The sequence below is a fragment of the Pholis gunnellus genome (genome assembly GCF_910591455.1).
Source record: "Pholis gunnellus genome assembly, chromosome: 12".
Lineage (NCBI taxonomy): Eukaryota > Metazoa > Chordata > Actinopteri > Perciformes > Pholidae > Pholis > Pholis gunnellus.
In genome coordinates this window covers 24,619,103-24,644,952 of record NC_136539.1, presented here as the reverse complement: position 1 = coordinate 24,644,952, position 25,850 = coordinate 24,619,103, and the positions used below count along the sequence as shown (strand labels likewise).

Sequence of the window (25,850 nt, the reverse complement as noted above, 5' to 3'; positions counted from 1 at the left end):
TGTTCAATTCAATCTAAATTATTAGTATTTATTATAATTAATTTGCTATTCAAACTACACATTTGAAGTCAACATACATTTTTCTTATTCTTTTGAAATATACGTTTGAAGTCAACATTTTTGTATTATATTATATATATATATTTCGGTCAACAGGGGTCGCTGTCTGAATTTCATCGCCTTGTTTCCCGTGACGTGACCTCATTGTCTCCGGCGTCAAAGGTCACGTCCGCTGGTTTGAATATGCTAACAACAAACAGCAGCTCGTGCAGACCGGATAACTGAAGCGGTTTGTAGTTTTTAAAGTGTTCTAAAAATGTTTTCGACACTTTTTTGAGTGACGCTCGTACAGCAGCTTCAGCAGGTACCGTCACGCACTTGAATTAACTTTATTGACAGTCTTGTTTTCCTGCTGTTAGCATGCTAACAGGCTAGCTACAGTCTGCTGTCTCTGCACTTTAACAGATTAATACAAGCTGATTAGATACGCACACCAACAGAGTACCTGCTAATACTACCATTACTGCAGTACAAGTACACAGCACACACGTGTGAAGTATAATATTTATACGTTAATATTTAATGTTGGTTCAGAGAGTTGGAACTGGTGTTTCTGTTATTTTGTCCCCACAGAGGAAGTTATAGTACATCATAGTACATCATAATACACCATAGTACATCATAGAACATCATAATACATCATAATACACCATATTACACCATAGTACATCATATTACACCACTTTATATATGTAGAAGTATTAATACCACCCCATTATTGAAATACTCTGTGAATATATTATGTGACAGTAAAGGTACTAATACCACACTGTAAATATACTATGTAACAGTAAAGGTACTAATACCACACTGTGTTACATATATATAAACTCTTGTGGGTCTCCACTACACCAGGATCCCTGAAGACCAGGTCTACCAGTCAGCATGCAGTCGGAGCTGCTGATTGGGTGGCAGCAGGAGAAGGCGGAGCTTAAGCGGGAGGTGTGTCATCTGCAGGAGGAGCTGGCTGTGAGTCGAGCAGAGAGGGAGGAGCTAGAGTCCAGGAGCAGAGCTCTGAATGAGAGGGTGAGGAGTGGGAGGAGCTAGAGTCCAGGAGCAGAGCTCTGAATGAGAGGGTGAGGAGTGGGAGGAGCTAGAGTCCAGGAGCAGAGCTCTGAATGAGAGGGGGAGGAGAGGGGGGAGGTCATGTGATCATCGGATTGGACTAGAGTTGGACTGGCGTTGGGCTAGAACTGGGTTGGGTTGAACTAAATTCTCTCTCTGTATGTATGTAGCTGTACCAGTCAGTGTCTCCCTCCCTCTCTCGGCGGGGGGAGAGTGATCAGAGGGAGTGGAAGAGGAGGGTGAGGGAGGGGAGAGAGAGAGAGGCCAGACAGGCTCTGTTGATCCACCGCCTGCAGAACAAGGTGAGGAGTACTACTACAGTCCAGATATCACAGTATAGTCAGTAGTATTACTACAGTACTGAGAGTTCTGACTGTGTGCAGGTGTTGGAGTACAGAGATCGATGTCAACGGGTGGAGCTTCAGCTGGAGGACGTGAACAAGCAGCTGGTCAGCACCGAGGTACCAATACTACTAGTACTACTAGTGTACGATGTACTACTAGTACTAATACTACTAGCACTACAATTTTATTACTACTGATTCTAGTACTACTACGAGTAGTAGTTTGTAGATGTTGTGTACTGTAGTCTCACTGTAGTACTCCAGATGTTGTGTACTGTGTTTGTTGTGTAGAGGAGGATCAGGGATGAACACAGTGACTCTCTGGAGAGCGCCCTCATCAGGCTGGAGGAGGAACAACACAGGTGAGGATCAGGTGTGTGTGTGTGTGTGTGTGTGTTACAGTCTCTCGTGTGTGTGTGTGTGTTACAGTCTCTCGTGTGTGTGTGTGTGTTACAGTCTCTCGTGTGTGTGTGTGTGTGTGTGTGTGTTACAGTCTCACGTGTGTGTGTTTGTCTCTTCAGGTCTCTCGGATTGGCTGACACAAACGCTCTTCTCCGGGAGCAGCTCAGCCAATCAGAGCAGGCCAACCAGGCGCTGAGGGAGGACCTCCAGAAGGTGACATCTGATTGGACCAGAGCTTTGGAGGAGACGGGGCAGAGAGAGGATGATTGGCAGAGAGAGAGAGAGGTTTGTTGGTTTCACTCTTGTGATTTTTAAGATGGATTTTCTGACCGATCCACCTTAAAACTGAGAGCGTGTGTGTGTGTGTGTGTGTGTGTGTGTGTGTGTGTGTGTGTGTGTGTGTGTGTGTGTGTGTGTGTGTGTGTGTGTGTGTGTGTGTGTGTGTGTGTGTGTGTGTGTGTGTGTGTGTGTGTGTGTGTGTGTGTGTGTGTGTGTGTGTGTGTGTGTGTGTGTCCAGTGTCTCTCAGGTCATGTTGGTCATCAGCAGGATCATCTTCTCTCAGTCTGGAGGTCTGTAGTCTCTCTGAGGAGACACTGTCACACCGTGAAGACCGCCGCCGACAGGTACGTCTGTCTGTATGTTGACCCAACTTCGAAGTTGACCAACTTGATAGAACTTGACGACCTGATGTAAGTTGACCAACTTTATGTTAGTAGACCAACCTGATGAAAGTAGACCAACCTGATATTAGTAGATCAAGGAGGTAAGGAGGTAGGGATGTTTACTGTCATTGTAAAAACATACAACGAAATTAAGTTGTCGCCTCATCAGTCAGTACAGCAGCAACAGTTAAAAAGTGTATAAAAACATTACGACAAGGCGATTGATGTAAGTAGACCAACCTGATGAAAGTTGATCAACCTGATGAAAGTTGACCAACCTGATGAAAGTTGATCAACCTGATGAAAGTTGACCAACCTGATGAAAGTTGACCAACCTGATGAAAGTTGACCAACCTGATGAAAGTTGACCAACCTGATGAAAGTTGACCAACCTGATGAAAGTTGATCAACCTGATGAAAGTTGACCAACCTGATGAAAGTTGATCAACCTGATGAAAGTTGACCAACCTTGTCTCTCTGTCTGTAGGGATCTGTTGCAGTTGAGGGCGGAGTTTTCTCGTCTCTCCTCCTCTCTCCTGTCCAGCTGTGACTCCGTCTCCTCCTCTCTGAGGCTCACTGCTCCTCCCATCAAACCCTTCTCCTCTGCTCCTCCCCCTCCTCTCCCCTCTGACCTCACTCCTCTGTCCTCCACCCTGGTCCTTCCTCCTCCAGACTCCTCATCATCTCTACCTCCTCTCACCTCCTCCTCCACACTGGGAACTTTCTCCTTAGGAGAGCTGGAGCACAGAGAGGAGCAGGAGGAGGAGGAGAAGGAGCGAGAGATTTCAGAGTTGAAGCTTTTTCATGAGACGAAGGTTTTCCAGCTGACAGAACGGTCAGTTAGCTACTGAGCTACCTAGCATGCTATGGCTAGTTTATATATATATTATGTTAATATGTAACAATGTTATACTGTTGATCTGTTCATATCATTTCTCTCATTGTCTACATTTGGTTTGTTTTGCTCTATTGATTATCTTTATTTACATTCTTTCCTGCTGCACATCTCTCACGTCTCCCAGCATTGAGGAGCTGTCTCGCTCGCTGCAGGCTGAGGACAGACAGAAGGAGGTGCAAAGACACGAGGACACAGAGAGGAGTCTTCAGTCGGTCAGTCAGGCTGTGGTCAAACTGGTGAGTCAGTGACATCACCACAGGTCAGAGGTGAGAGGTCAGAGTTTAGTGTGTGTTCTGTCTCCAGTCCAGAGTCCTGAGCAGCAGCAGGTCCATGAGCGTCTCCACAGACGGCGTCTCCACAGACGGCGTCCTCAGTCTGGACCTGTCCTCCCTGCTGTCTGTCCTGTCCCACACTGAGAGCGCCCTGCAGTGGAGACACGAGGAACTACAGGTGAGTCCACAGGAAGCCCCTTCTGCTGCAGGTCAGAGGTCACGACGTCATGAAGCTCATCTGAGTGTGTGTGTGTGTGTGTGTGTGTGTGTGTGTGTGTGTGTGTGTGTGTGTGTGTGTGTGTGTGTGTGTGTGTGTGTGTGTGTGTGTGTGTGTGTGTGTGTGTGTGTGTGTGTGTGTGTGTGTGTGTCCTAAGGGGGCGGAGCTCTCTCTGCGGCGGCTCGGTGAGGAGAAAACAGCTGTTCAGCTCCGACTGAAACAGCTGGAGGACGACAACCAGCTGCTGCAAACACACTCACAACACACACAGCTGGAGCTCACACACACTGTGGACTTACTGAGCAGGTACACACACACAACACACACACACACAGATAGTAAGTAGTTAATAGATAAAACGGTGTGTGTGTGTGTGTGTCACAGGGAGCGGGAGGCGTCGTCCTCGCTGCATCTCCGGTTGGAGGAGGTGCAGAGAGAGAAGGAGTGTCTGAGGAGGGAGAGAGACAGACAGGAGGAGAGAGACAGACAGCTGGAGACAGAAACACTCAGACGGTGTGAATAATATTCTATATATTGTTTATATTTCATGACATATCTGATTTAAAACAGTTCATCTTTGTCTCAGAGTGGAGGCTGAAGCGATGGAGAAGCTCCAGCTGACGGAGACAGAGACTCTTCAGAGGATGGAGATCTTCTCTCTGAAGGTGAACCCTGGTCTTCTCCTCCTCCTCCATCATTCATTCATTCATTCATTCATTCATTGAGAGCGAGAGACAAAGTCAGTAGCTCCTCCTCTCCTCTAGGGGGCGCTGGAGAGGCAGCAGCTGGACACCCAGAGAGCAGAAGAAGAAGCAGCTGATGCCAGAGACACTCTGCAGAAGGTACAGCTGATGATGACATCATCTTTATCTGAACATGTTAGAACCAATCAGTGAAGGTCAGAGGTCATCTGTGTTAATGTCTCCACATGAACATGTCTCCTCCTCGTGTCTCCTCCTCGTGTCTCCCCCCGTGTCTCTCCCTTCAGTGCAGAGACAGAGTGTTGTGTCTCTCGTCCTCTGAGTGTGTGTTGAGGAGGGAGGTGGAGGATGGACGTGACTCTTTGGACAAGACGGCCGCCCTGAACTGGTCTCTGGCGTTGGACAAGAAGGAGCTGAACAAACAGCTGCTGAAGGTACCGATGCTGTCCTCACCTGTCCTCGCCTCTCTTCACCTGTCCTCACCTGTCTTCACCTGTCTTCACCTGTCTTCACCTGTCTTCACCTGTCCTCACCTGTCCTCGCCTCTCTTCACCTGTCCTCACCTCTTCACCTGTCCTCGCCTCTCTTCACCTGTCCTCGCCTCTCTTCACCTGTCCTCACCTGTCCTCACCTGTCCTCGCCTCTCTTCACCTGTCCTCACCTCTTCACCTGTCCTCGCCTCTCTTCACCTGTCCTCACCTCTCTTCACCTGTCCTCACCTGTCCTCACCTGTCCTCGCCTCTCTTCACCTGTCCTCACCTCTCTTCACCTGTCTTCACCTCTCTTCACCTGTCCTCACCTGTCCTCACCTGTCCTCGCCTCTCTTCACCTGTCCTCACCTCTCTTCACCTGTCTTCACCTCTCTTCACCTGTCCTCACCTGTCCTCACCTGTCCTCGCCTCTCTTCACCTGTCCTCACCTCTCTTCACCTGTCCTCACCTCTCTTCACCTGTCCTCACCTGTCCTCACCTGTCCTCGCCTCTCTTCACCTCTCTTCACCTGTCTTCACCTCTCTTCACCTGTCCTCACCTGTCCTCACCTGTCCTCGCCTCTCTTCACCTGTCTTCACCTGTCCTCACCTCTCTTCACCTGTCCTCACCTGTCCTCACCTGTCCTCGCCTCTCTTCACCTGTCTTCACCTCTCTTCACCTGTCCTCACCTGTCCTCACCTGTCCTCGCCTCTCTTCACCTCTCTTCACCTGTCCTCACCTGTCCTCACCTGTCCTCGCCTCTCTTCACCTGTCCTCACCTGTCCTCACCTGTCCTCGCCTCTCTTCACCTCTCTTCACCTGTCTTCACCTCTCTTCACCTGTCCTCACCTGTCCTCACCTGTCCTCGCCTCTCTTCACCTGTCTTCACCTGTCCTCACCTCTCTTCACCTGTCCTCACCTGTCCTCGCCTCTCTTCACCTCTCCTCACCTCTCTTCACCTGTCCTCACCTGTCCTCACCTGTCCTCGCCTCTCTTCACCTCTCTTCACCTGTCTTCACCTGTCCTCGCCTCTCTTCACCTGTCCTCACCTGTCCTCGCCTCTCTTCCCCTGTCCTCACCTCTCTTCACCTGTCCTCGCCTCTCTTCACCTGTCCTCGCCTCTCTTCACCTGTCCTCACCTCTCTTCACCTGTCTTCACCTGTCCTCACCTGTCCTCACCTCTCTTCACCTGTCTTCACCTGTCCTCACCTCTCTTCACCTGTCCTCACCTGTCCTCGCCTCTCTTCACCTGTCCTCGCCTCTCTTCACCTGTCCTCGCCTCTCTTCACCTGTCCTCACCTGTCCTCACCTCTCTTCACCTGTCCTCACCTGTCCTTGCCTCTCTTCCCCTGTCCTCACCTCTCTTCACCTGTCCTCACCTGTGTGTTTGCAGCTGGAGTGTGAGCTGTCTGACAGCCAATCACAGCTGCAGACAGTGAGGTCAGAGGTCACCTGTCTGCAGAGAGAGGTGAGAACCCTGAACCTGGACTACAGCCAGCTCAGGTGAGTTTATTTACATATAAACATTGATCATAATTGAATCTGGATTGTAAATATGAATAATATAAATTGATAACGTTGATCTCTTGTGTTGTCCAGAGCTCAGAGGGAGGAGGAGGTCGATGTCCTCGGTCAGCTCAGAGGAGGAGCGAGAGAGATGGAGAGAACTCTGGAGGAGAAGGAGAGACAGCTGGTCTCCCTGAAGGAGGAGAGAGGGAGGGAGGGAGGTCAGCTGGAGGAGGTAAGGAGGAGGAGGTGACAGTCATGGGACAGTCATGTGACCGCGCTACACCTGGCTGATGCATCATGGGTGTGCATGTGGTCCTCAGCTGTTCTCCCAGCATGCCTCAGTGTGTGTGGAGCTAAAGGAGGCGCAGCAGCAGCTGAGGCAGGAGGAGGAGGAGGTGAGGAGGAGAGACTGGCAGCAGGAGGAGCAGCAGAGGGAGAGCAGGAGGCAGCAGGAAGAGCAGAAGCGTCTGCAGAGAGAGAGGGAGCAGCTGGAGGAGGAGCTGGAGGAGCTCAGGTACTGAACATTACACCTGTGTGTGTTTGTGTGTGTGTGTGTGTGTGTATTTAGTGTGTACTTGTACTCTCTCTCTCCAGGTGTGTGTCGGTGTCTCTCCAGCAGCAGCTCTCACAGTCGGAGGTAAACAGAAGTCAGCTGATCACTCACATCAGCACCGTGCAGCAGGTCAAAGAGGCTCTACAGGGTGAGTCCATCTTCATCATCTTCTTCATCACCTTCATCATCACCTTCATCATCACCTTCATCATCACCACTGTGTAACGCTGCTCTGTGAACAGAGTTCACCTCCTTCTGATCAAATCATTTCATGTTTGACATGTTTGAACAGATTTAAATGATTCTGAATCTTCTCTTTTGATTTACTGTCAAAATAAACAAATGCTTGAATTGTAGTAGTAGTATCAGTAGTATTTATAGTAGTAGTATCAGTAGTATTTATAGTAGTATCAGTAGTATTTATAGTAGTATCAGTAGTATTTATAGTAGTAGTATCAGTAGTATTTATAGTAGTAGTATCAGTAGTATTTATAGTAGTAGCAGTAGTATTTATAGTAGTAGTATCAGTAGTATTTATAGTAGTAGTATTTATAGTAGTAGTATCAGTAGTATTTATAGTAGTAGTATCAGTAGTATTTATAGTAGTAGTATCAGTAGTATTTATAGTAGTATCAGTAGTATTTATAGTAGTAGTATCGGTAGTATTTATAGTAGTAGTATCGGTAGTATTTATAGTAGTAGTATCAGTAGTATTTATAGTAGTATCAGTAGTATTTATAGTAGTATCAGTAGAATTTATAGTAGTAGTATCAGTAGTATTTATAGTAGTAGTATCAGTAGTATTTATAGTAGTAGCAGTAGTATTTATAGTAGTAGTAGCAGTAGTATTTATAGTAATAGTATCAGTAGTATTTATAGTAGTAGTATCAGTAGTATTTATAGTAGTAGTATCAGTAGTATTTATAGTAGTAGTAGCAGTAGTATTTATAGTAGTAGTATCAGTAGTATTTATAGTAGTAGTATTTATGGTAGTAGTATTTATAGTAGTAGTATCAGTAGTATTTATAGTAGTAGTATTTATGGTAGTAGTATTTATAGTAGTATCAGTAGTATTTATAGTAGTAGTATCAGTAGAATTTATAGTAGTAGTATCAGTAGTATTTATAGTAGTAGTATTTATAGTAGTAGTAGTAGTAGTATCAGTAGTATTTATAGTAGTAGTATCAGTAGTATTTATAGTAGTAGTATCAGTAGTATTTATAGTAGTAGTATTTATGGTAGTAGTATTTATAGTAGTAGTATCAGTAGTATTTATAGTAGTAGTATTTATGGTAGTAGTATTTATAGTAGTATCAGTAGTATTTATTGTAGTAGTATCAGTAGTATTTATAGTAGTAGTATCAGTAGTATTTATAGTAGTAGTATCAGTAGTATTTATAGTAGTAGTATTTATGGTAGTAGTATTTATAGTAGTATCAGTAGTATTTATTGTAGTAGTATCAGTAGTATTTATAGTAGTATCAGTAGTATTAACAGCAGTAGCAGAAGTTGTATTTGTGTTTATAACAGCAGATTTATCGTGCTTTTATTCTGAAGGGGAGATCGAGTGTCTACGAGGAGAACTGAAAAGAACAACAACCAGGAGAGAAGAGGAGAAGGAGAGGACAGAAGACGAGAGGAAGAGGAGTGAAGAGGATAAGAAGGCGCTGAGGGAGGATACTGAGAGGCTGACTAAGGAGGTGGAAGACCTGAGGAGGAGGAGGAGGAGAAAGGAAGAGAAGGAGGAGACGGAGGTCTGGCAGAGAGAGAGGGAGGCTCTGAGCGAGGAGCTGGGGACGAGGGACGGGGAGGTGGAGGCGCTGAGGAGGCGAATAGAGGGGCTGATGGAGGAGGAGCAGGAGAGACAGAAGGAGGTAGAGAGGCTGAGGGAGGAGGAGCAGGACAGACAGAAGGAGGTAGAGAGGCTGAGGGAGGAGGAGCGGGACAGACAGAAGGAGGTGAGGGACAAACAGAAGGAGGTAGAGAGGATGAGGGAGGAGGAGTGGGACAGACAGAAGGAGGTGAGGGACAAACAGAAGGAGGTAGAGAGGCTGAGGGAGGAGGAGCAGGACAGACAGAAGGAGGTAGAGAGGCTGACGGAGGAGGAGCGGGACAGACAGAAGGAGTTGAGGGACAAACAGAAGGAGGTAGAGAGGATGAGGGAGGAGGAGCGGGACAGACAGAAGGAGTTGAGGGACAAACAGAAGGAGGTAGAGAGGATGAGGGAGGAGGAGTGGGACAGACAGAAGGAGTTGAGGGACAAACAGAAGGAGGTAGAGAGGCTGACGGAGGAGGTGACGAAGAGGGAGGTGCGTATCAGCCACATGATGGAGAGACTTCAGCAGGAGGAGGGAGAGAAGGAGAGACTGGAGGAGGAGGCGAAGAGGACGGAGGTCAGGCTGAGAGAGGAGGAGGTGAAAAGAGAGGAGGAGATGGAGGCACTCTGCGACCGAATGGAGAGATTAGAAAGAAAGAAGGAGGAGAGGGAGGAGGAGATGGAGCGATTGAGGAGGGAAGCAGAGGAGGCGAAAAGATGGAGGGTGGAGGAGGTGGAGGAGGAGCTTAACAGACTGAGAAAAGAAACCTCCGAGCTAGAGGAGAGGAGAGAGAAGGAGAGACTGCAAGACGAGGAGGAGGAGAGGAGCAGGAGGAGGAGAAGAGAGGAGGAGGTGGACCGACTCAGGGGGGAAGCGAGGAGAGCAAAGGAGGAGGTGGAGAGGCTGAGGGAGGAGGTGCAGGACAGACAGAAGGAGGTGAGGGACAAACAGAAGGAGGTAGAGAGGATGAGGGAGGAGGAGTGGGACAGACAGAAGGAGGTAGAGAGGCTGACGGAGGAGGAGCGGGACAGACAGAAGGAGTTGAGGGACAAACAGAAGGAGGTAGAGAGGCTGACGGAGGAGGTGACAAAGAGGGAGGTGCGTATCAGCCACATGATGGAGAGACTTCAGCAGGAGGAGGGAGAGAAGGAGAGACTGGAGGAGGAGGCGAAGAGGACGGAGGTCAGGCTGAGAGAGGAGGAGGTGAAAAGAGAGGAGGAGATGGAGGCACTCTGCGACCGAATGGAGAGATTAGAAAGAAAGAAGGAGGAGAGGGAGGAGGAGATGGAGCGATTGAGGAGGGAAGCAGAGGAGGCGAAAAGATGGAGGGTGGAGGAGGTGGAGGAGGAGCTTAACAGACTGAGAAAAGAAACCTCCGAGCTAGAGGAGAGGAGAGAGAAGGAGCGACTGCAAGACGAGGAGGAGGAGAGGAGCAGGAGGAGGAGAAGAGAGGAGGAGGTGGACCGACTCAGGGGGGAAGCGAGGAGAGCAAAGGAGGAGGTGGAGAGGCTGAGGGAGGAGGAGCAGGACAGACAGAAGGAGGTAGAGAGGCTGACGGAGGAGGAGCGGGACAGACAGAAGGAGTTGAGGGACAAACAGAAGGAGGTAGAGAGGCTGACGGAGGAGGTGACGAAGAGGGAGGTGCGTATCAGCCACATGATGGAGAGACTTCAGCAGGAGGAGGGAGAGAAGGAGAGACTGGAGGAGGAGGCGAAGAGGACGGAGGTCAGACTGAGAGAGGAGGAGGTGAAAAGAGAGGAGGAGATGGAGGCACTCTGCGACCGAATGGAGAGATTAGAAAGAGAGAAGGAGGAGAGGGAGGAGGAGATGGAGCGATTGAGGAGGGAAGCAGAGGAGGCGAAAAGATGGAGGGTGGAGGAGGTGGAGGAGGAGCTTAACAGACTGAGAAAAGAAACCTCCGAGCTAGAGGAGAGGAGAGAGAAGGAGCGACTGCAAGACGAGGAGGAGGAGAGGAGCAGGAGGAGGAGAAGAGAGGAGGAGGTGGACCGACTCAGGGGGGAAGCGAGGAGAGCAAAGGAGGAGGTGGAGAGGCTGAGGGAGGAGGTGGGGGAGGTGGAGCTGCTGAGGGTGAGGCTGAACGTGGCCATGGAGGAATGTGAGGAGATGAAGGAGGAGGTGCAACGGAGGGAGCGCAGCCTGGAGCGACAGATGAGCGCAGTGAGGGAGCGGGAGGAGGAGGTGGAGGAGCTGAAGAGGCAGGTGAGGTTGGCAGAGGAGCAGAAGGAGGAGGGAGAAAGGGAGCTTCGGGAGACGAACAACAAACTGAAGCAGAAAGCCGGGAGGGAGGAGCAGCTGGAGGCGCTGCTCAAAGAAACCCGGCTGCTCCTGGAGAAAGAGAGGAGGGAGGGAGGAGAAAAAGATGTCACAGTCTCCTCCCAGGCCAAGGAGGTGCAGGCAGCCCGGGCCGAAAGGGAGGGAGCAAGAAGGAGAGCCAGAGAGAGGGAGGAGGCCTGCGACAGGCTGGAGGAGGAGGTAAAGGAGTGGAGGGAGAAGGCTGAGCGGAGCTTGAGGGAGGTGGCAACGTTCAACCACATCCTGAAGGAGCGGGAGGAGGAGGCGCAGTACCTGAGAGCTACGCTGGAGGAGAGGGAGGAGGAGGCTGGGAGAGAGAGGGAGGCGCTGAGGAGACTAGAGGTGGAGATGAGGAGAAGGCTGGACAACAAGCTGATAGACATGGAGGAGGAGAAGAGGAGGCTGGAGGAGAAAGTGAGAGAGATGGAGGAGGAGCGGGAGGAAGAAAGGGAGGCACTGAGGAGAGCAAGGGAGGAGAGGAAGAGGATGGATGACAGATTAGAGGAGATGGAGAGGGAGGTGCAGGAGAAAAGAGAGGATCTGAGGAGGAGAGAGGAGGAGAAGAGAAAGCTTGACGATGAACTGAGAGAGGAGAAAGAGGAGCGAGGGAGACTGGTGGAAGCTGAGAGAAGTCAGCACCTCCTGTTGGAGGAAGGAGGGAGGTCCAGAATGAGAGAGCTGGAGGAGGAGAAGGCGGGACTGTCAGTGGAACTGTGGAGGAGCGAGAGGGAGGTGAAAGCTCTCAGGCAGGAGGCGCAGAGGGAAGAGAGGAAGAAAAAGGAGATCCAGGAGGAGATGACATCCCTCAAGGAGGCAGTACAGAGTGAGCAAAGGAGGTGGGAGGAGGCCCAGGAGGAGATGAGGAGGGCTGAAAAGGAGGTGGTAGGTCTAACACAGGAGGTACAAAAGGAAAAAAAGGAGAAGACTGAGGCGCAGGAGGAGCTGATGACGAGAAGAGAAGAAATTACATCACTCAGAGAGGAGGTGCAGAAGGAGCACAAGGAGAAGGAGCATGTACAAGAGACGTTAATGAAGACAGAGAAGGAGGTGACTGCTCTCAACGAGGAGGTGCAGAAGGAGCACAAGGAGAAGGAGCATGTACAAAAAACGTTAATGAGGAGAGAGATGGAGGTGACTGCTCTCAGCGAGGAGGTGCAGAAGGAGCACAAGGAGAAGGAACGTGTACAAGAGACATTAATGAGGAGAGAGAAGGAGGTGACTGCTCTTAGCGAGGAGGTGCAGAAGGAGCACAAGGAGAAGGAGCATGTACAAGAGACGTTAATGAGGAGAGAGAAGGAGGTGACTGCTCTCAGCGAGGAGGTGCAGAAGGAGCACAAGGACATGGACCGTGTACAAGAGACGTTAATGAGGACAGAGAAGGAGGTGACTGCTCTCAGAGAGGAGGTGCAGAAGGAGCACAAGGAGAAGGAGCATGTACAAGAGACGTTAATGAGAACAGACAAGGAGGTGACTGCTCTCAGTGAGGAGGTGCAGAAGGAGCAGAAGAGGAGGCAGGAGGCCCAGGAGAAGCTGAAAGAAGTGCAGCAGATCATGGAGGTGAACCTGAGCTCCCTGCAGAGTCAGGGAACATTTGCACAGTAAATATATACACATATATGTGTACATACATACATATATGTGTATATATATATATATATATATATATATATATATATATATATATATATATATATGTATTATATGTGTATCTACATACATATATGTATATGTATACACATATATGTGTATATACATACATGTATATATGTATATATGTGTGTGTGTGTGTGTATATATATATACTATATATATACACACATATATATATATACACATATATGTGTACATACATACATATATATATATATGTGTGTATGTGTGTGTATATATATATATATATATATATATATATATATAGTGTGTGTATATATATATATACTATAAATATATACACACACTATAAATATATATATATATATATATATATAGTATATGTGTATCTACATACATATGTGTGTGTGTGTGTGTGTATATATATATATATATATATATATATATATATATATACGTTTGTACGTATATATACAGTACACGTACAAACTTATATTTATATATATATATATATATATATATATATATATATAAATACTACTGTATAAACTGACATGACAAATTCTCATTGTGCTTCAGGTGTCTGATGTGAGTCGCAGCAGAGAGCGAGTGAAGGAGAAGGAGAGTCTGAGTGTCGCTCTGCAGGAGGTGACCAAGCTGAAACTCCTCCTGCAGGTACAGCACCTCCTGCTGGTCTCAGTATTAGTACTTCAATAAATGAAATACCTCAGACACATTCAAACTCACTATAGTTACCAGAGGTGTCCTGGGTGTCCATAAGGTGTCCTGGATGTTCAGGGTGTTCAGGGTGTTCAGGGTGTCCTGGATGTTCAGGGTGTCCTGGATGTTCAGGGTGTTCAGGGTGTCCTGGATGTCCTGGATGTCCTGGATGTTCAGGGTGTTCAGGGTGTCCTGGATGTCCTGGATGTTCAGGGTGTTCAGGGTGTCCTGGATGTCCTGGATGTTCAGGGTGTTCAGGGTGTCCTGGAAGTCCTGGATGTGGACTGAAGGTTTTATATTGTGAATCTGAAGAAGAGGAACTAGATATATCAGATATTTGTCATGCAGTAAAAACTACAATATTTCCCTCTGAGATGTAGTGGAACAAAAATATACAGTGTCAGAAAGTGAAATTACGTAAGTAAAGTACAAGTACCTCAAAGTTGTACTTCAGTAGAGTACTGTAGTAAATGTACTGACTGTGGTGCAACAACATGATAGCTTTAGAGGAGCTGGTGGGGGGATATGAGCCAGGCTATCAGTTTCCCTCCGTTTCCAGTCTTTATGCTAAGCTAAGCTAACACACCAGCGTTTCGCTCTGTACTGAACAAAAAGAAACATAAAGTTTTCCTTTAAACATTAATCATTCAGGAGAGCCACACGGAGGAGGAGCGTCTGAGGAGCACCCTGAAGGAGGAGGTGGAGAGGTTCAGAGAGGAGGAAGAGGAGACAGAGAGAGGAGAGGTGGATGAGCTGAGAGCAAGAGCCAAGGCCCTGGAGAGGAGGAGGAGAGAGATGATGGAGGAGCTGGAGGAGGCACAACGGGCGAAGGAGAAGGCAGAGGAGAGGTGGAGGAACAGAGTGGAAGAGGTGGAGGAGGAGCAGGAAGTGAAGCTGAAAGCTCTGTTGAGAGAAATCCAGAGGCTGAGGGAGAGAGAGAAGGAGTGGAGGTCGAGGGTGGAGGAGGCGAGGAAGGAGGTGGAGGAGAGCCGGGTCAGAGCCGTGATGGAGGAGCAGAAAACTCAGAGACAGGAGATGGATGGAGGGAGGAGAAGGAAGAGAGACCAAGAGACAAACATGGAGAAAGGAGGAGGAGAGGTAATGTGTCTTCTAGAAAGTTTTTAAAACTCTTGATGGAAAGAGGACTCACTGTTGAAAAGTCATCACATTAACAATTTTATTGTTTCCCGAGGAGGAGCAAGAGGAGGAGGAGCAGATCTCATCATTGCAGCAGGAGGGGGAAGAGATGAGGAGGCTGCTGAGGCAACGAGAAGCTGAGGTAAAACATTTAAGAAGTGATTTAATGAATTCCTCACAGCAAATATTCAGACCCTTTACTTCTGTAAGAGTACTAATATCCCACTGTTCAAATACTCTGTTACTGTAAGACTATGATGTTGTTGATTGTTATTGTTTATTGTTTATTAACTGGATCCCCATTTGCTGATGCCTTAGCCTAATATTGGTTAATGTTGTTGTGAAGGTGTACTCTCTAACTATGTTGTTGTTATGATGAAGGTGTACTCTCTGACTCTGTTGTTGTGAAGGTGTACTCTCTAACTATGTTGTTGTTGTTGGGAAGGTGTACTCTCTGTCTCTGTTGTTGTTGTTGTGAAGGTGTACTCTCTGACTCTGTTGTTGTTGTTGGGAAGGTGTACTCTCTGTCTCTGTTGTTGTTGTTGTGAAGGTGTACTCTCTGACTCTGTTGTTGGGAAGGTGTACTCTCTGTCTCTGTTGTTGTTGTGAAGGTGTACTCTCTGTCTCTGTTGTTGTGAAGGTGTACTCTCTGACTCTGTTGTTGTGAAGGTGTACTCTCTGACTCTGTTGTTGTGAAGGTGTACTCTCTGACTCTGTTGTTGGGAAGGTGTACTCTCTGTCTCTGTTGTTGTTGTGAAGGTGTACTCTCTGTCTCTGTTGTTGTGAAGGTGTACTCGCTGACTCTGTTGTTGTTGTGAAGGTGTACTCTCTGACTCTGTTGTTGTTGTGAAGGTGTACTCTCTAACTCTGTTGTTGTGAAGGTGTACTCTCTGACTCTGTTGTTGTGAAGGTGTACTCTGACTCTGTTGTTGTGAAGGTGTACTCTCTAACTCTGTTGTTGTATAGGTGTACTCTCTGACTCTGTTGTTGTTGTGAAGGTGTACTCTCTAACTGTTGTTGGTGTTGTTGTGAAGGTGTACTCTGACTCTGTTGTTGTTGTGAAGGTGTAATCTCTAACTGTTGTTGGTGTTGTTGTGAAGGTGTACTCTCTAACTCTGATGTTGTTATTGTGTAGGTGTACTCTGACTCTGTTGTTGTTGTGAAGGTGTACTCTCTGACTCTGGTGTAGGTGTACTCTCTAACTCTGTTGTTGTGAAGGTGTACTCTCTAACTCTGTTGTTGTGGTGTAGGTGTACTCTCTGACTCTGTTGTTGTTGTGAAGGTGTACTCTCTGACTCTGTTGTTGTTGTGAAGGTGTACTCTCTGACTCTGTTGTTGTGAAGGTGTACTCTCTGACTCTGTTGTTGTTGTGAAGGTGTACTCTTTGACTTTTTTGTTGTGGTGAAGGTGTACTCTCTGACTCTGTTGTTGTTGTGAAGGTGTACTCTCTGACTCTGTTGTTGTTGTGAAGGTGTACTCTCTGACTCAGAGGACAGACGAGCTGGAGAAAGACAGGGATCGTGTCCGATTGGCTCTGGAGCGAACAGAGGCAGCTATGATTGGCTACAGGGAGAGAGCCCACCAATGGGAGCAGAGCCTCGGGGCGGGGCCTAACAAAGACGAGGTCAGTGAGTCTCTGATTGGCCGGTTAGTTTGTCAGTTTGGTTTGACTGTGAATATAAAGTTGACTGTGTGTCTCAGCAGGATGTGGAGGACAGACTGGTGGTCCTCCAGACACTGGTGGCTCAACTAGAGCTGGACCAGAAAAGACTCAACGAGAAGAACTCTCATCTGGAACATCAGAGAGACAGACTGAAGAAAGACAGACACTCACTGAGAGACACTCTGAGACAGGTACACACTCACTGAGACACAGACAGGTACACACTCACTGAGACACAGAGAGGTACACACTCACTGAGACACAGACAGGTACACACACTGAGTGTGTACCTGTCTCACTGTGTCTCACTGTGTCTCACTGAGACACAGACAGGTACACACTCACTAAGACAGGTACACACTCACTGAGACACAGACAGGTACACACTCACTGAGACACAGTGAGACAGGTACACACACTGAGACAGCGTGTTGTTTGTGTGTTTCAGGTGGAGGCGGAGCGTTGGAGGTTCAGACAGCAGTTGAATGACAGCAGCAGATCTCAGGTGAGAGACGGACAGACAGACGTACGGATGGACGGACGGACGTGTGGGCGTGTGTATAAAATGCTGTGCTGTTTGTTCAGGAGTCTGCAGACACCACAGAAGAAGAGCGCCTGAGGAGCAGAGTGAGGGAGCTGGAGGACCAGGTGAGAGCACCACAGAAGAAGAGTGTCAGGTGTTTGTTTTTTGTCAAGTGGGTGCTGATGATGTCACCGTGTCTCCTCCCTCTCAGGTGACTCAGCTCCGGCTCTCATTGGCCGCCGACCAGCAGCAGAGGGCGGAGTTTATCCAGCAGTCCTCCAGGAACAGCCAATGGCTGATCTCTCTGAGACACGACCTCACCGATTCGCTGTCCGAGGTCACGCGCCGTCCAATCCCGTCCGTCCTGGAGTCTGAGACGCAGCGATTGGACCGCAGCCTGAGGGAGGAGGAGCTTAGGTCGTCCCTCAGCCAATCGTAACGCCTGAATCCTAAAAAACACTGAGTCTTCAGTGTTTCTCCGGACCAAATGAACAGAACTCTGAGATTCACAGAATATATAAATAATACATTTTGATACTGTAGTTTTATACAAAGTACCTCCAGCAGGATGGTTTGTCCAGAGGGACCCTGAACGCCTCACGACTTATTTGAGTTTACAAACTTTTTAAAGTCACAACAAACGATCAGTTATTAAAGTTATGAGCCAGTTTAAAGGTCAATGAGTGAGTTACTGTGTTGTATTTCTATTCTGTTTTGACACACTACGTTTCCCATAATCCTCCAGTCCGGCTCATGTGACGGTCAGAGGTCAGCTGTGTGTGTTTTTATATGAAGCTCAATAAAAACCTAAGTGTTCATCAGGAGCTTCTCTCTGTTGTGATGCTCTGAGCCGCCTGCAGGAGGCGCTGACGGCTCTCTAACTGGAGCCTCACATGGAAATACTCAGGTAAAATACTTCTACTTCAATACGTGTACTACGTGTACTTTGTTCAGACTGAATACTGCAAAGTTAATCTGTGATGAGGTGTTTGAATGTGTCTCCCTTTGTTTATGGAGGACAGACGTCTGTCATTCAGCACACTGATAATCTACTGGAAGCTATTTTTAACCGCTCTCCCCCTTTCTCTCTCTCCGAGTCTCTCGGCTGACTTTTCTCTCCAGTGTCGGCGGACTAACGTCCTGATCTCCATGAACGTGTCTCAGGTACTGTTTACTTTATGTAGCTTATGTATTTATGTATAAACACAAACTTTAAAGAGGAGTAAATGTGAATTCAATAAACAGTGAAAACATTTTACAACCCGTCAGCACTTTTTGTTTCTCAGTGAAACAAAAACAAAAAAAATATTGATGTATAAATTTATATAGAAGCTGAATAGTAGTTGAAAGATATTTGATATTTTTATAATTTTGTGTACGGAACAGGCAGCGTTATCAGTTACTTTGCATTTATTTAATTTAAATGTTCCATGTTCCTGCTTCTCTTAAAGGATTGTTTTTAATATTGTTAACATTTTAAACATAAATATGAGTCCGGTGGAACAGAACACTTTTAATCATTTACTGATAAACTATTATTTCAAACTTTTGGGTGGTCAGTCACTTATTAATAACTTATTAATCATAACTAACATTTATAACAGTACTACTACCAAACAGAATAATCACTGGACAGATGTTAGATAATATAAATAGATGTAATGAATGTCTCTTAACTGGTCTATGACGCATTAACTAATTTATGATGCATTAATAACTAATTTATGATGCGTTAATAACTAATATACGATGCGTTAATAACTCATTTACGATGCGTTAATAACTCATTTACGATGCGTTAATAACTCATTTACGATGCGTTAATAACTCATTTACGATGCGTTAACTCATTTACGATGTGTTAATAACTCATTTATGAAGCATTAATAACTCATTTATGAGGCATTAATAACTCATTTACGATGCGTTAATAACTCATTTACGATGCGTTAACTCATTTACGATGCCTTAATAACTCATTTATGAACCATTAATAACTCATTTATGAGGCATTAATAACTGAACAGATGTTTCTGTTGATGGAGAAATTGAGTGTTTGATGAGTGAATTTAACAGAATAAGGGAAGCTCTCATTTAAACACATTATGACCTCGAACGCACCGCCAGCTGCTCAAACTGACCCTCTTTATTTACTCACCAGATGTTTGAGTAGAAACAGACTGGAGAGCACAAAGCAATGAAAAGAATCAGTTATATTTAGAATATATTCACCTTTTTACCTTCATGACTGAAGGAGCTGAAGCTGCTAAACCTTATTTCACAAAAAATATGTACGATAGTCAACAAGGAGAGACACATAATTATTTTAACTCTTTTGAAGTGTGCCATGAATTATACATATGTTTGTCTTTTTTAATAATTTATCAAGCATAAGACAGTGAAAATATGTAATTATTAAGACTACAAACCCAAAAGTGTCCTCAGTGTCTCTCTCTAAATTCCTGTGTGTTTGGTACCAGAATGTTTTCACACCAACAACTGGTCTCACTTTCTAAAAAGCAGTGGTGGGCCGTGCATTTTATACCTGGGCCTTCACTGCTGAAATACCACCTTATAACCACATGATGGCGCCACATCTCCGGCTATTATTCGTTTCTAGGGCTGTAACTATATAAAGTTACGTATTCGTATTAAACCGTTCGGTACGAGGCTTACAAACCGAACAATACGTTTGAATAATACTAGTGCATTTGGAAAATGCAGAAGCTTAAATTGTAGGAAATATAATGTTTTCTGCGCTCACTAGGAGACAACGGTCTGTGTGACCTCTGAACCGGAACAAAAAGAACCACAACAAAAAACAGCTGGGGCTCCGCACGTGTTCTTGGAGGCTAGGCTAACTAGCTTAACGGGAAAACAACAGCAGTAACACGCATTCTGCTACACACTCAAGGGCCATTCAGGTATTAGATGTAAAAAAACAAACCAGTTACTTACCAAATGCTGATCAAATCCTCTTTTCTTTGTTGACAAAGAGTTTAATCCCACGGTTAAATCCCAACTCACAAATCCGTTTCTCCTCCTTCAGCCATTGAGTGTTAAAAAACAAAGCTAGGTAAAAAAAACAATAATCTACCAAGCAAAATGCAAAAAATATAATTTCTTCCATATCTTTCAATTTGAACTCTCACTACTCCGACTAAGCCTCTGCTTAAGTTTTGTTTCACGATAGTCACGTGCTCGCCCACTGACCAATCACAGCGCACGCTGCACCTCACTGCAGAGCTGCTGCTGAAAACTGAGCTGTGTGTTAATGCTGACGTAGCTGTAGGCCAGCTAGCAGCTCTGACACGTCAAAGAATACGCCCAACATGTCAAACTAAAGATCTGATTGGTTGAACACTATGACGATCAACAACATCGTCCCCATTCACTTAACCTGCACATGGATTCACTGGTGAGTCTGCAGGCCTGGGGCCTCTCTTCTACCTAGAGACACAGAGGTGAACTCTGATTGGATAAAAGCTTTACTTAAAACAAGCTGCATTTATACATTATGACACATGTAGTGTATTTAAGAAACATTATTAAATTATAAAGTAGCTCTAACTTTGTGATTCTGTTTAGGCCAGCAGAGAAGGCTTTGCAGGCCCTGACGGCCACCACTGATAAAAACAGATGCTGATAAAACACATCAGCTGAGATTACATTACATTTGGAACTTAGCTAATTTAGCTAGCTAGCTAGATGGTGGGAGACGTATTCAGATCTTTAATTACTGCAACTTAAGAACTTAAAGACACTTTTAAAGCCGGCGTCCACGTGAAATAAAACTAAGTTCGGTAGCTAGATGACTCATAGAACATCACTGCTGCCCCTTTAACTGTGATCAGTATTTTAAGAGAGTACTTTAAAACAACTTGTTCATGACATTCATTTCCTTCAACATGACATTATATTTAGAGACTCCTGCTGTGAAGTCTCTTCATGACTAACTGCTGCTGGGTCACATCTAGACCAGGATCAGGTTTCATCTAAATCTGGTTCAGGCTCTTTAGCCGTTGAGCTAATGTTAGCTAACGTTATCGAGTTATAGGATAACTGTCAGGAGGTTGAAGTGATGGGACATGTTGTGTGTTAAAGAGTCATCATCTCACTGTGGATTCATTCATGTTCTCCGTGTTCTGTAGGACACTAAAGAACAGGAACCTCCCAACAACACCAGCACCAGAACCTGCGTTCTCCATGGGAACCAGACTCGACACAAACTGGTTCAGGGACTGTGAAACTTCAAGATGACTTTAAACATTTAAAGAGACGCAGCAGAAGAAGAAGAGATAACTTCATTTTCTTTGTTCATGACGGCCGGAGAGGCCGAGGAGACAGGAAGGATGGCTGGAGGAGAAGGGAACGTGAAGCGTCCTCGCTCTGTCACCACTCTGAGCACCATCGCCATCCAGGCCGGCCAATCGCTGATCGTTGTCTCCGTACTCAAGGTTTGTCTGAGGGACGGTTCCTTACAGGACGGTGATGGTGGGACACGTATTCAGATCACATCTATTGTTTTACAACCCACCATCAGACATTAGACATTAGACAAGAATTAGCTCGTTAGCTAGCATACCCCTTCACACTCTTCACCAGGAGGAGACACTCTTCACCAGGAGGAGACACTCTTCACCAGGAGGAGACACTCTTCACCAGGAGGAGACACTCTTCACCAGGAGGAGACACTCTTCAGGGTCAATCTGCTCCTGTTGGTTAATGTTAACTTTCTGAAAAACTATAATTACAAAGCCTGAAATATTAGGAAATTCTGACCAATAAAAGTGTCCTAAAACCAGTGAACCAGTTAACTTCTCTGAGCTTTGACTTTAGTTGGACATCAGAATATTTAACTTAAATTAAATAAGCGTTGACTTTAAGTCTTGAAACTGAGTTTGTTCCTTTGGAGGCTTCAGGAGATCTGAGGTCAGTCGCTGTCCTGTTCATGTGCTGTTTCCTGTTATAGAACTGTGTGTGTGTGTGTGTGTGTGTGTGTGTGTGTGTGTGTGTGTGCGTGTGCGTGTGCGTGTGCGCGTGCGCGTGTGTGTGTGTGTCACGCGTCATGTTGTCTTTTTCGGTCAACATGCCAGAGATACTGTATCATCCTGAGGAATGTAACACACACACACACACACACACACACACACACACACACACACACACACACACACACACACACACACACACACACACACACACACACCTGATCTGAAGCCGTCAACATGTCGCTGTGTGGAGAACAAAATAATATTCACAGTTTAATGTGACAACAAACTAGTTAACTGACTCCAACCAGATTCATTATTATTGTTATTATTATTAATAACAATAATTTACATAAAAGACATTTGATGAACTTCTAAAGTTGTGTGTGCACACAGAGTGGGTCTCTGGTCCGCCTCCAGCTGGTCCAGGTTCATCCAGGTCTCTGTGAGGTCGGATCGAACCAGAGAGAAAACCAGACTCTGATCCAGGATCAAGACCAGCTGATGGAGAAACTCAAGGTACCAACAGCAGACACACACACACACACACCAGACACACACCAGACACACACCACACACACCACACACACCACACACACACACCAGACACACACCACACACACCACACACACACACCACACACACACCACACACACACCAGACACACACCAGACACACACCAGACACACACCACACACACACACCACACACACACCACACACACCACACACACACCAGACACACACCACACACACACACCACACACACCACACACACACCACACACACACACCAGACACACACCACACACACCACACACACACACCACACACACCACACACACACCACACACACACACCAGACACACACCACACACACCACACACACACACCAGACACACACCACACACACACCACACACACACCAGACACACACCAGACACACACCACACACACACCAGACACACACCACACACACACCACACACACACCACACACACACCAGACACACACCAGACACACACCACACACACACCAGACACACACCAGACACACACCAGACACACACCACACACACACCACACACACACCAGACACACACCACACACACACCACACACACACCACACACACACCACACACACACCACACACACACCACACACACACCAGACACACACCACACACACCAGACACACACCACACACACACCAGACACACACCACACACACACCAGACACACACCAGACACACACCAGACACACACCACACACACACCAGACACACACCACACACACACCACACACACACCAGACACACACCAGACACACACCACACACACACCAGACACACACCACACACACACCAGACACACACCACACACACACCAGACACACACCAGACACACACCAGACACACACCAGACACACACCAGACACACACCACACACACACCACACACACACCAGACACACACCAGACACACACCACACACACACCAGACACACACCACACACACACCAGACACACACCACACACACACCAGACACACACCACACACACACCAGACACACACCACACACACACCAGACACACACCAGACACACACACCAGACACACACCAGACACACACACCAGACACACACCAGACACACACACCAGACACACACCAGACACACACACCACACACACACCAGACACACACCACACACACACCACACACACACCACACACACACCACACACACACCAATCCGACCGGACACGGCGACGCTGCACGCTACAGTCTGTTCTTGTTGTTCCAGAAACATGAGGCGGAGGTTCTGGCTGTGGTGGAGAAGAACCAACAGACAGAGCAGCTGAGGAGGAGGAGGGATGAAGGGCTGATGGAGCACAAGAGGACGAAGAAGCAGGAGGAAGAGGAGGAAGTGCACAAGGCCATGGTGGCGTCTCTGACTGAAGGATGGTCGCTGCTCCTCCGCCTGCTGCAGAGACGACAGGAAGTCTTGATGCTGGCTCAAGTCTTCTACAGCCGAGCTGAGGAGGTAGGAATCTACATGGACCATGTTAGGAAACGACTTCATTCACAACCTTGCTGATCCCCAGAGGATAACCCCAGCAAGTAGTCGTAGCCCTGCTGTGTAGTGTGGTTCAGTTCTGATTCATATTTGTCATAATTGATCATAATCTGTGGTTCAAGAAGAGGAATTTGTTTCAGCCTCACGTTCCTCAGGCGGTGCAGGGATCCGTTTTATTAGAAACACCTGCTGCAGCCTTTATTTAAAGCGGTCCCAACAAAGAGCTTTGTGCTTCTATTTCAGTCTGTGAACCAGAGACGGGTCCTCCTGGGTCCTCCATCATATTTAATGATGGAGAGAGACGGGTCCTCCTGGGTCCTCCATCATTAAATATGAGACGTCACCTGACCAATGTTTATATTTCACTTCCTGTTTTACTTCCACACTTTGAACACATCTGAGAAACCACCAACACCTGTTTGTTAACATCTATCTATCTGTCTGTCTGTCTGTCTGTCTGTCTGTCTGTCTGTCTGTCTGTCTGTCTGTCTGTCTGTCTGTCTGTCTGTCTGTCTGTCTGTCTCCAGTTTTCTGTCTGTCTGGACAGGGTGGAGGATCTACAGTTCAGACCAGACAGACTGATGGAGGTTCAGCTCTCATACGACGTTCTGAGGAGAGGTAACCAGTCATAGTATTATTCGTAGTATCAGTAGTATTTATACTATATATATATATATGTACGACTGAGTTAACACAATTCAGAAAGAAGTGCTTATAAAAGGTATATTACTGCAGCTTGTTTACTGTTGCTGCTCGGAGCGCCATCTTGGATTTTAAGGTTGGGGTTTCTGCACTTTCACTGTAGTTGGCATCGTTAGCATCGTTAGTTATTAGCCACTGGCTAAGGAGTCACCATGTTGAAAACAAAAAGGTAGATCAGCTGTAGATAAACTGGTTTAAACGTTATATAAACTAGTTTAAACGTTAGATAAACTGGTTTAAATGTTAGACAAACTGGTTTAAACGTTAGACAAACTGGTTTAAACGTTAGATAAACTAGTTTAAACTTTAGATAAACTGGTTTAAACGTTAGACAAACTGGTTTAAACTTTAGATAAACTAGTTTAAACTTTAGACAAACTGGTTTAAACGTTAGATAAACTAGTTTAAACTTTAGACAAACTGGTTTAAACGTTAGATAAACTAGTTTAAACTTTAGATAAACTGGTTTAAACGTTATATAAACTAGTTTAAACTTTAGATAAACTGGTTTAAACTTTAGATAAACTAGTTTAAACTTTAGACAAACTGGTTTAAATGTTAGATAAACTAGTTTAAACATTAGACAAACTGGTTTAAACGTTATACAAACTGGTTTAAACGTTATATAAACTAGTTTAAACTTTAGATAAACTGGTTTAAACTTTAGATAAACTAGTTTAAACATTAGACAAACTGGTTTAAACGTTATACAAACTGGTTTAAACGTTATATAAACTAGTTTAAACTTTAGATAAACTGGTTTAAACTTTAGATAAACTAGTTTAAACATTAGACAAACTGGTTTAAACGTTATACAAACTGGTTTAAACGTTATATAAACTGGTTTAAACGTTATATAAACTGGTTTAAACATTATATAAACTGGTTTAAACGTTAAATAAACTGGTTTAAACGTTATACAAACTGGTTTAAACGTTATACAAACTGGTTTAAACGTTATATAAACTGGTTTAAACTTTAGATAAACTAGTTTAAACTTTAGATAAACTAGTTTAAACTTTAGACAAACTGGTTTAAATGTTAGATAAACTAGTTTAAACATTAGACAAACTGGTTTAAACGTTAGATAAACTAGTTTAAACGTTAGACAAACTGGTTTAAACGTTAGATAAACTGGTTTAAACTT

The 25,850-nt window shown here is 45.8% G+C and overlaps 2 protein-coding genes across 3 annotated transcripts in view; both read left to right on the top strand.

Moving 5' to 3' along the window:
* The first annotated feature begins 234 nt into the window (after positions 1 to 234).
* On the top strand, positions 235 to 17,696 carry LOC306704530 (uncharacterized protein). The gene is made up of 29 exons (XM_079170918.1): positions 235 to 364; positions 916 to 1,086; positions 1,296 to 1,427; positions 1,509 to 1,586; positions 1,761 to 1,831; positions 1,991 to 2,156; positions 2,389 to 2,495; positions 3,022 to 3,369; positions 3,557 to 3,668; positions 3,736 to 3,882; positions 4,079 to 4,227; positions 4,306 to 4,434; positions 4,508 to 4,586; positions 4,686 to 4,763; positions 4,910 to 5,056; positions 6,486 to 6,595; positions 6,692 to 6,833; positions 6,922 to 7,115; positions 7,196 to 7,302; positions 8,712 to 9,028; positions 10,577 to 12,841; positions 13,475 to 13,570; positions 14,267 to 14,713; positions 14,811 to 14,894; positions 16,224 to 16,376; positions 16,457 to 16,606; positions 16,864 to 16,920; positions 17,001 to 17,063; positions 17,150 to 17,696. The coding sequence occupies exons 2-29, from the start codon at positions 946 to 948 to the stop codon at positions 17,375 to 17,377; spliced, it is 6,297 nt and encodes a 2,098-aa protein (XP_079027044.1). The 5' UTR covers positions 235 to 364; positions 916 to 945; the 3' UTR covers positions 17,378 to 17,696.
* Positions 17,697 to 18,024: 328 nt separating this feature from the next.
* ccdc141 (coiled-coil domain containing 141) overlaps positions 18,025 to 25,850 on the top strand; it is a 28,118-nt gene continuing 20,292 nt past the window's right edge. For both annotated transcript variants that reach the window (XM_079170174.1, XM_079170173.1), the window contains exons 1-5: positions 18,025 to 18,102; positions 21,090 to 21,395; positions 22,326 to 22,448; positions 23,729 to 23,968; positions 24,529 to 24,619. In XM_079170174.1, coding sequence (XP_079026300.1) covers positions 21,258 to 21,395; positions 22,326 to 22,448; positions 23,729 to 23,968; positions 24,529 to 24,619 — 592 coding nt within the window. In that variant the 5' untranslated portion in view covers positions 18,025 to 18,102; positions 21,090 to 21,257. The remainder of the gene's footprint in view (positions 18,103 to 21,089; positions 21,396 to 22,325; positions 22,449 to 23,728; positions 23,969 to 24,528; positions 24,620 to 25,850) is intronic.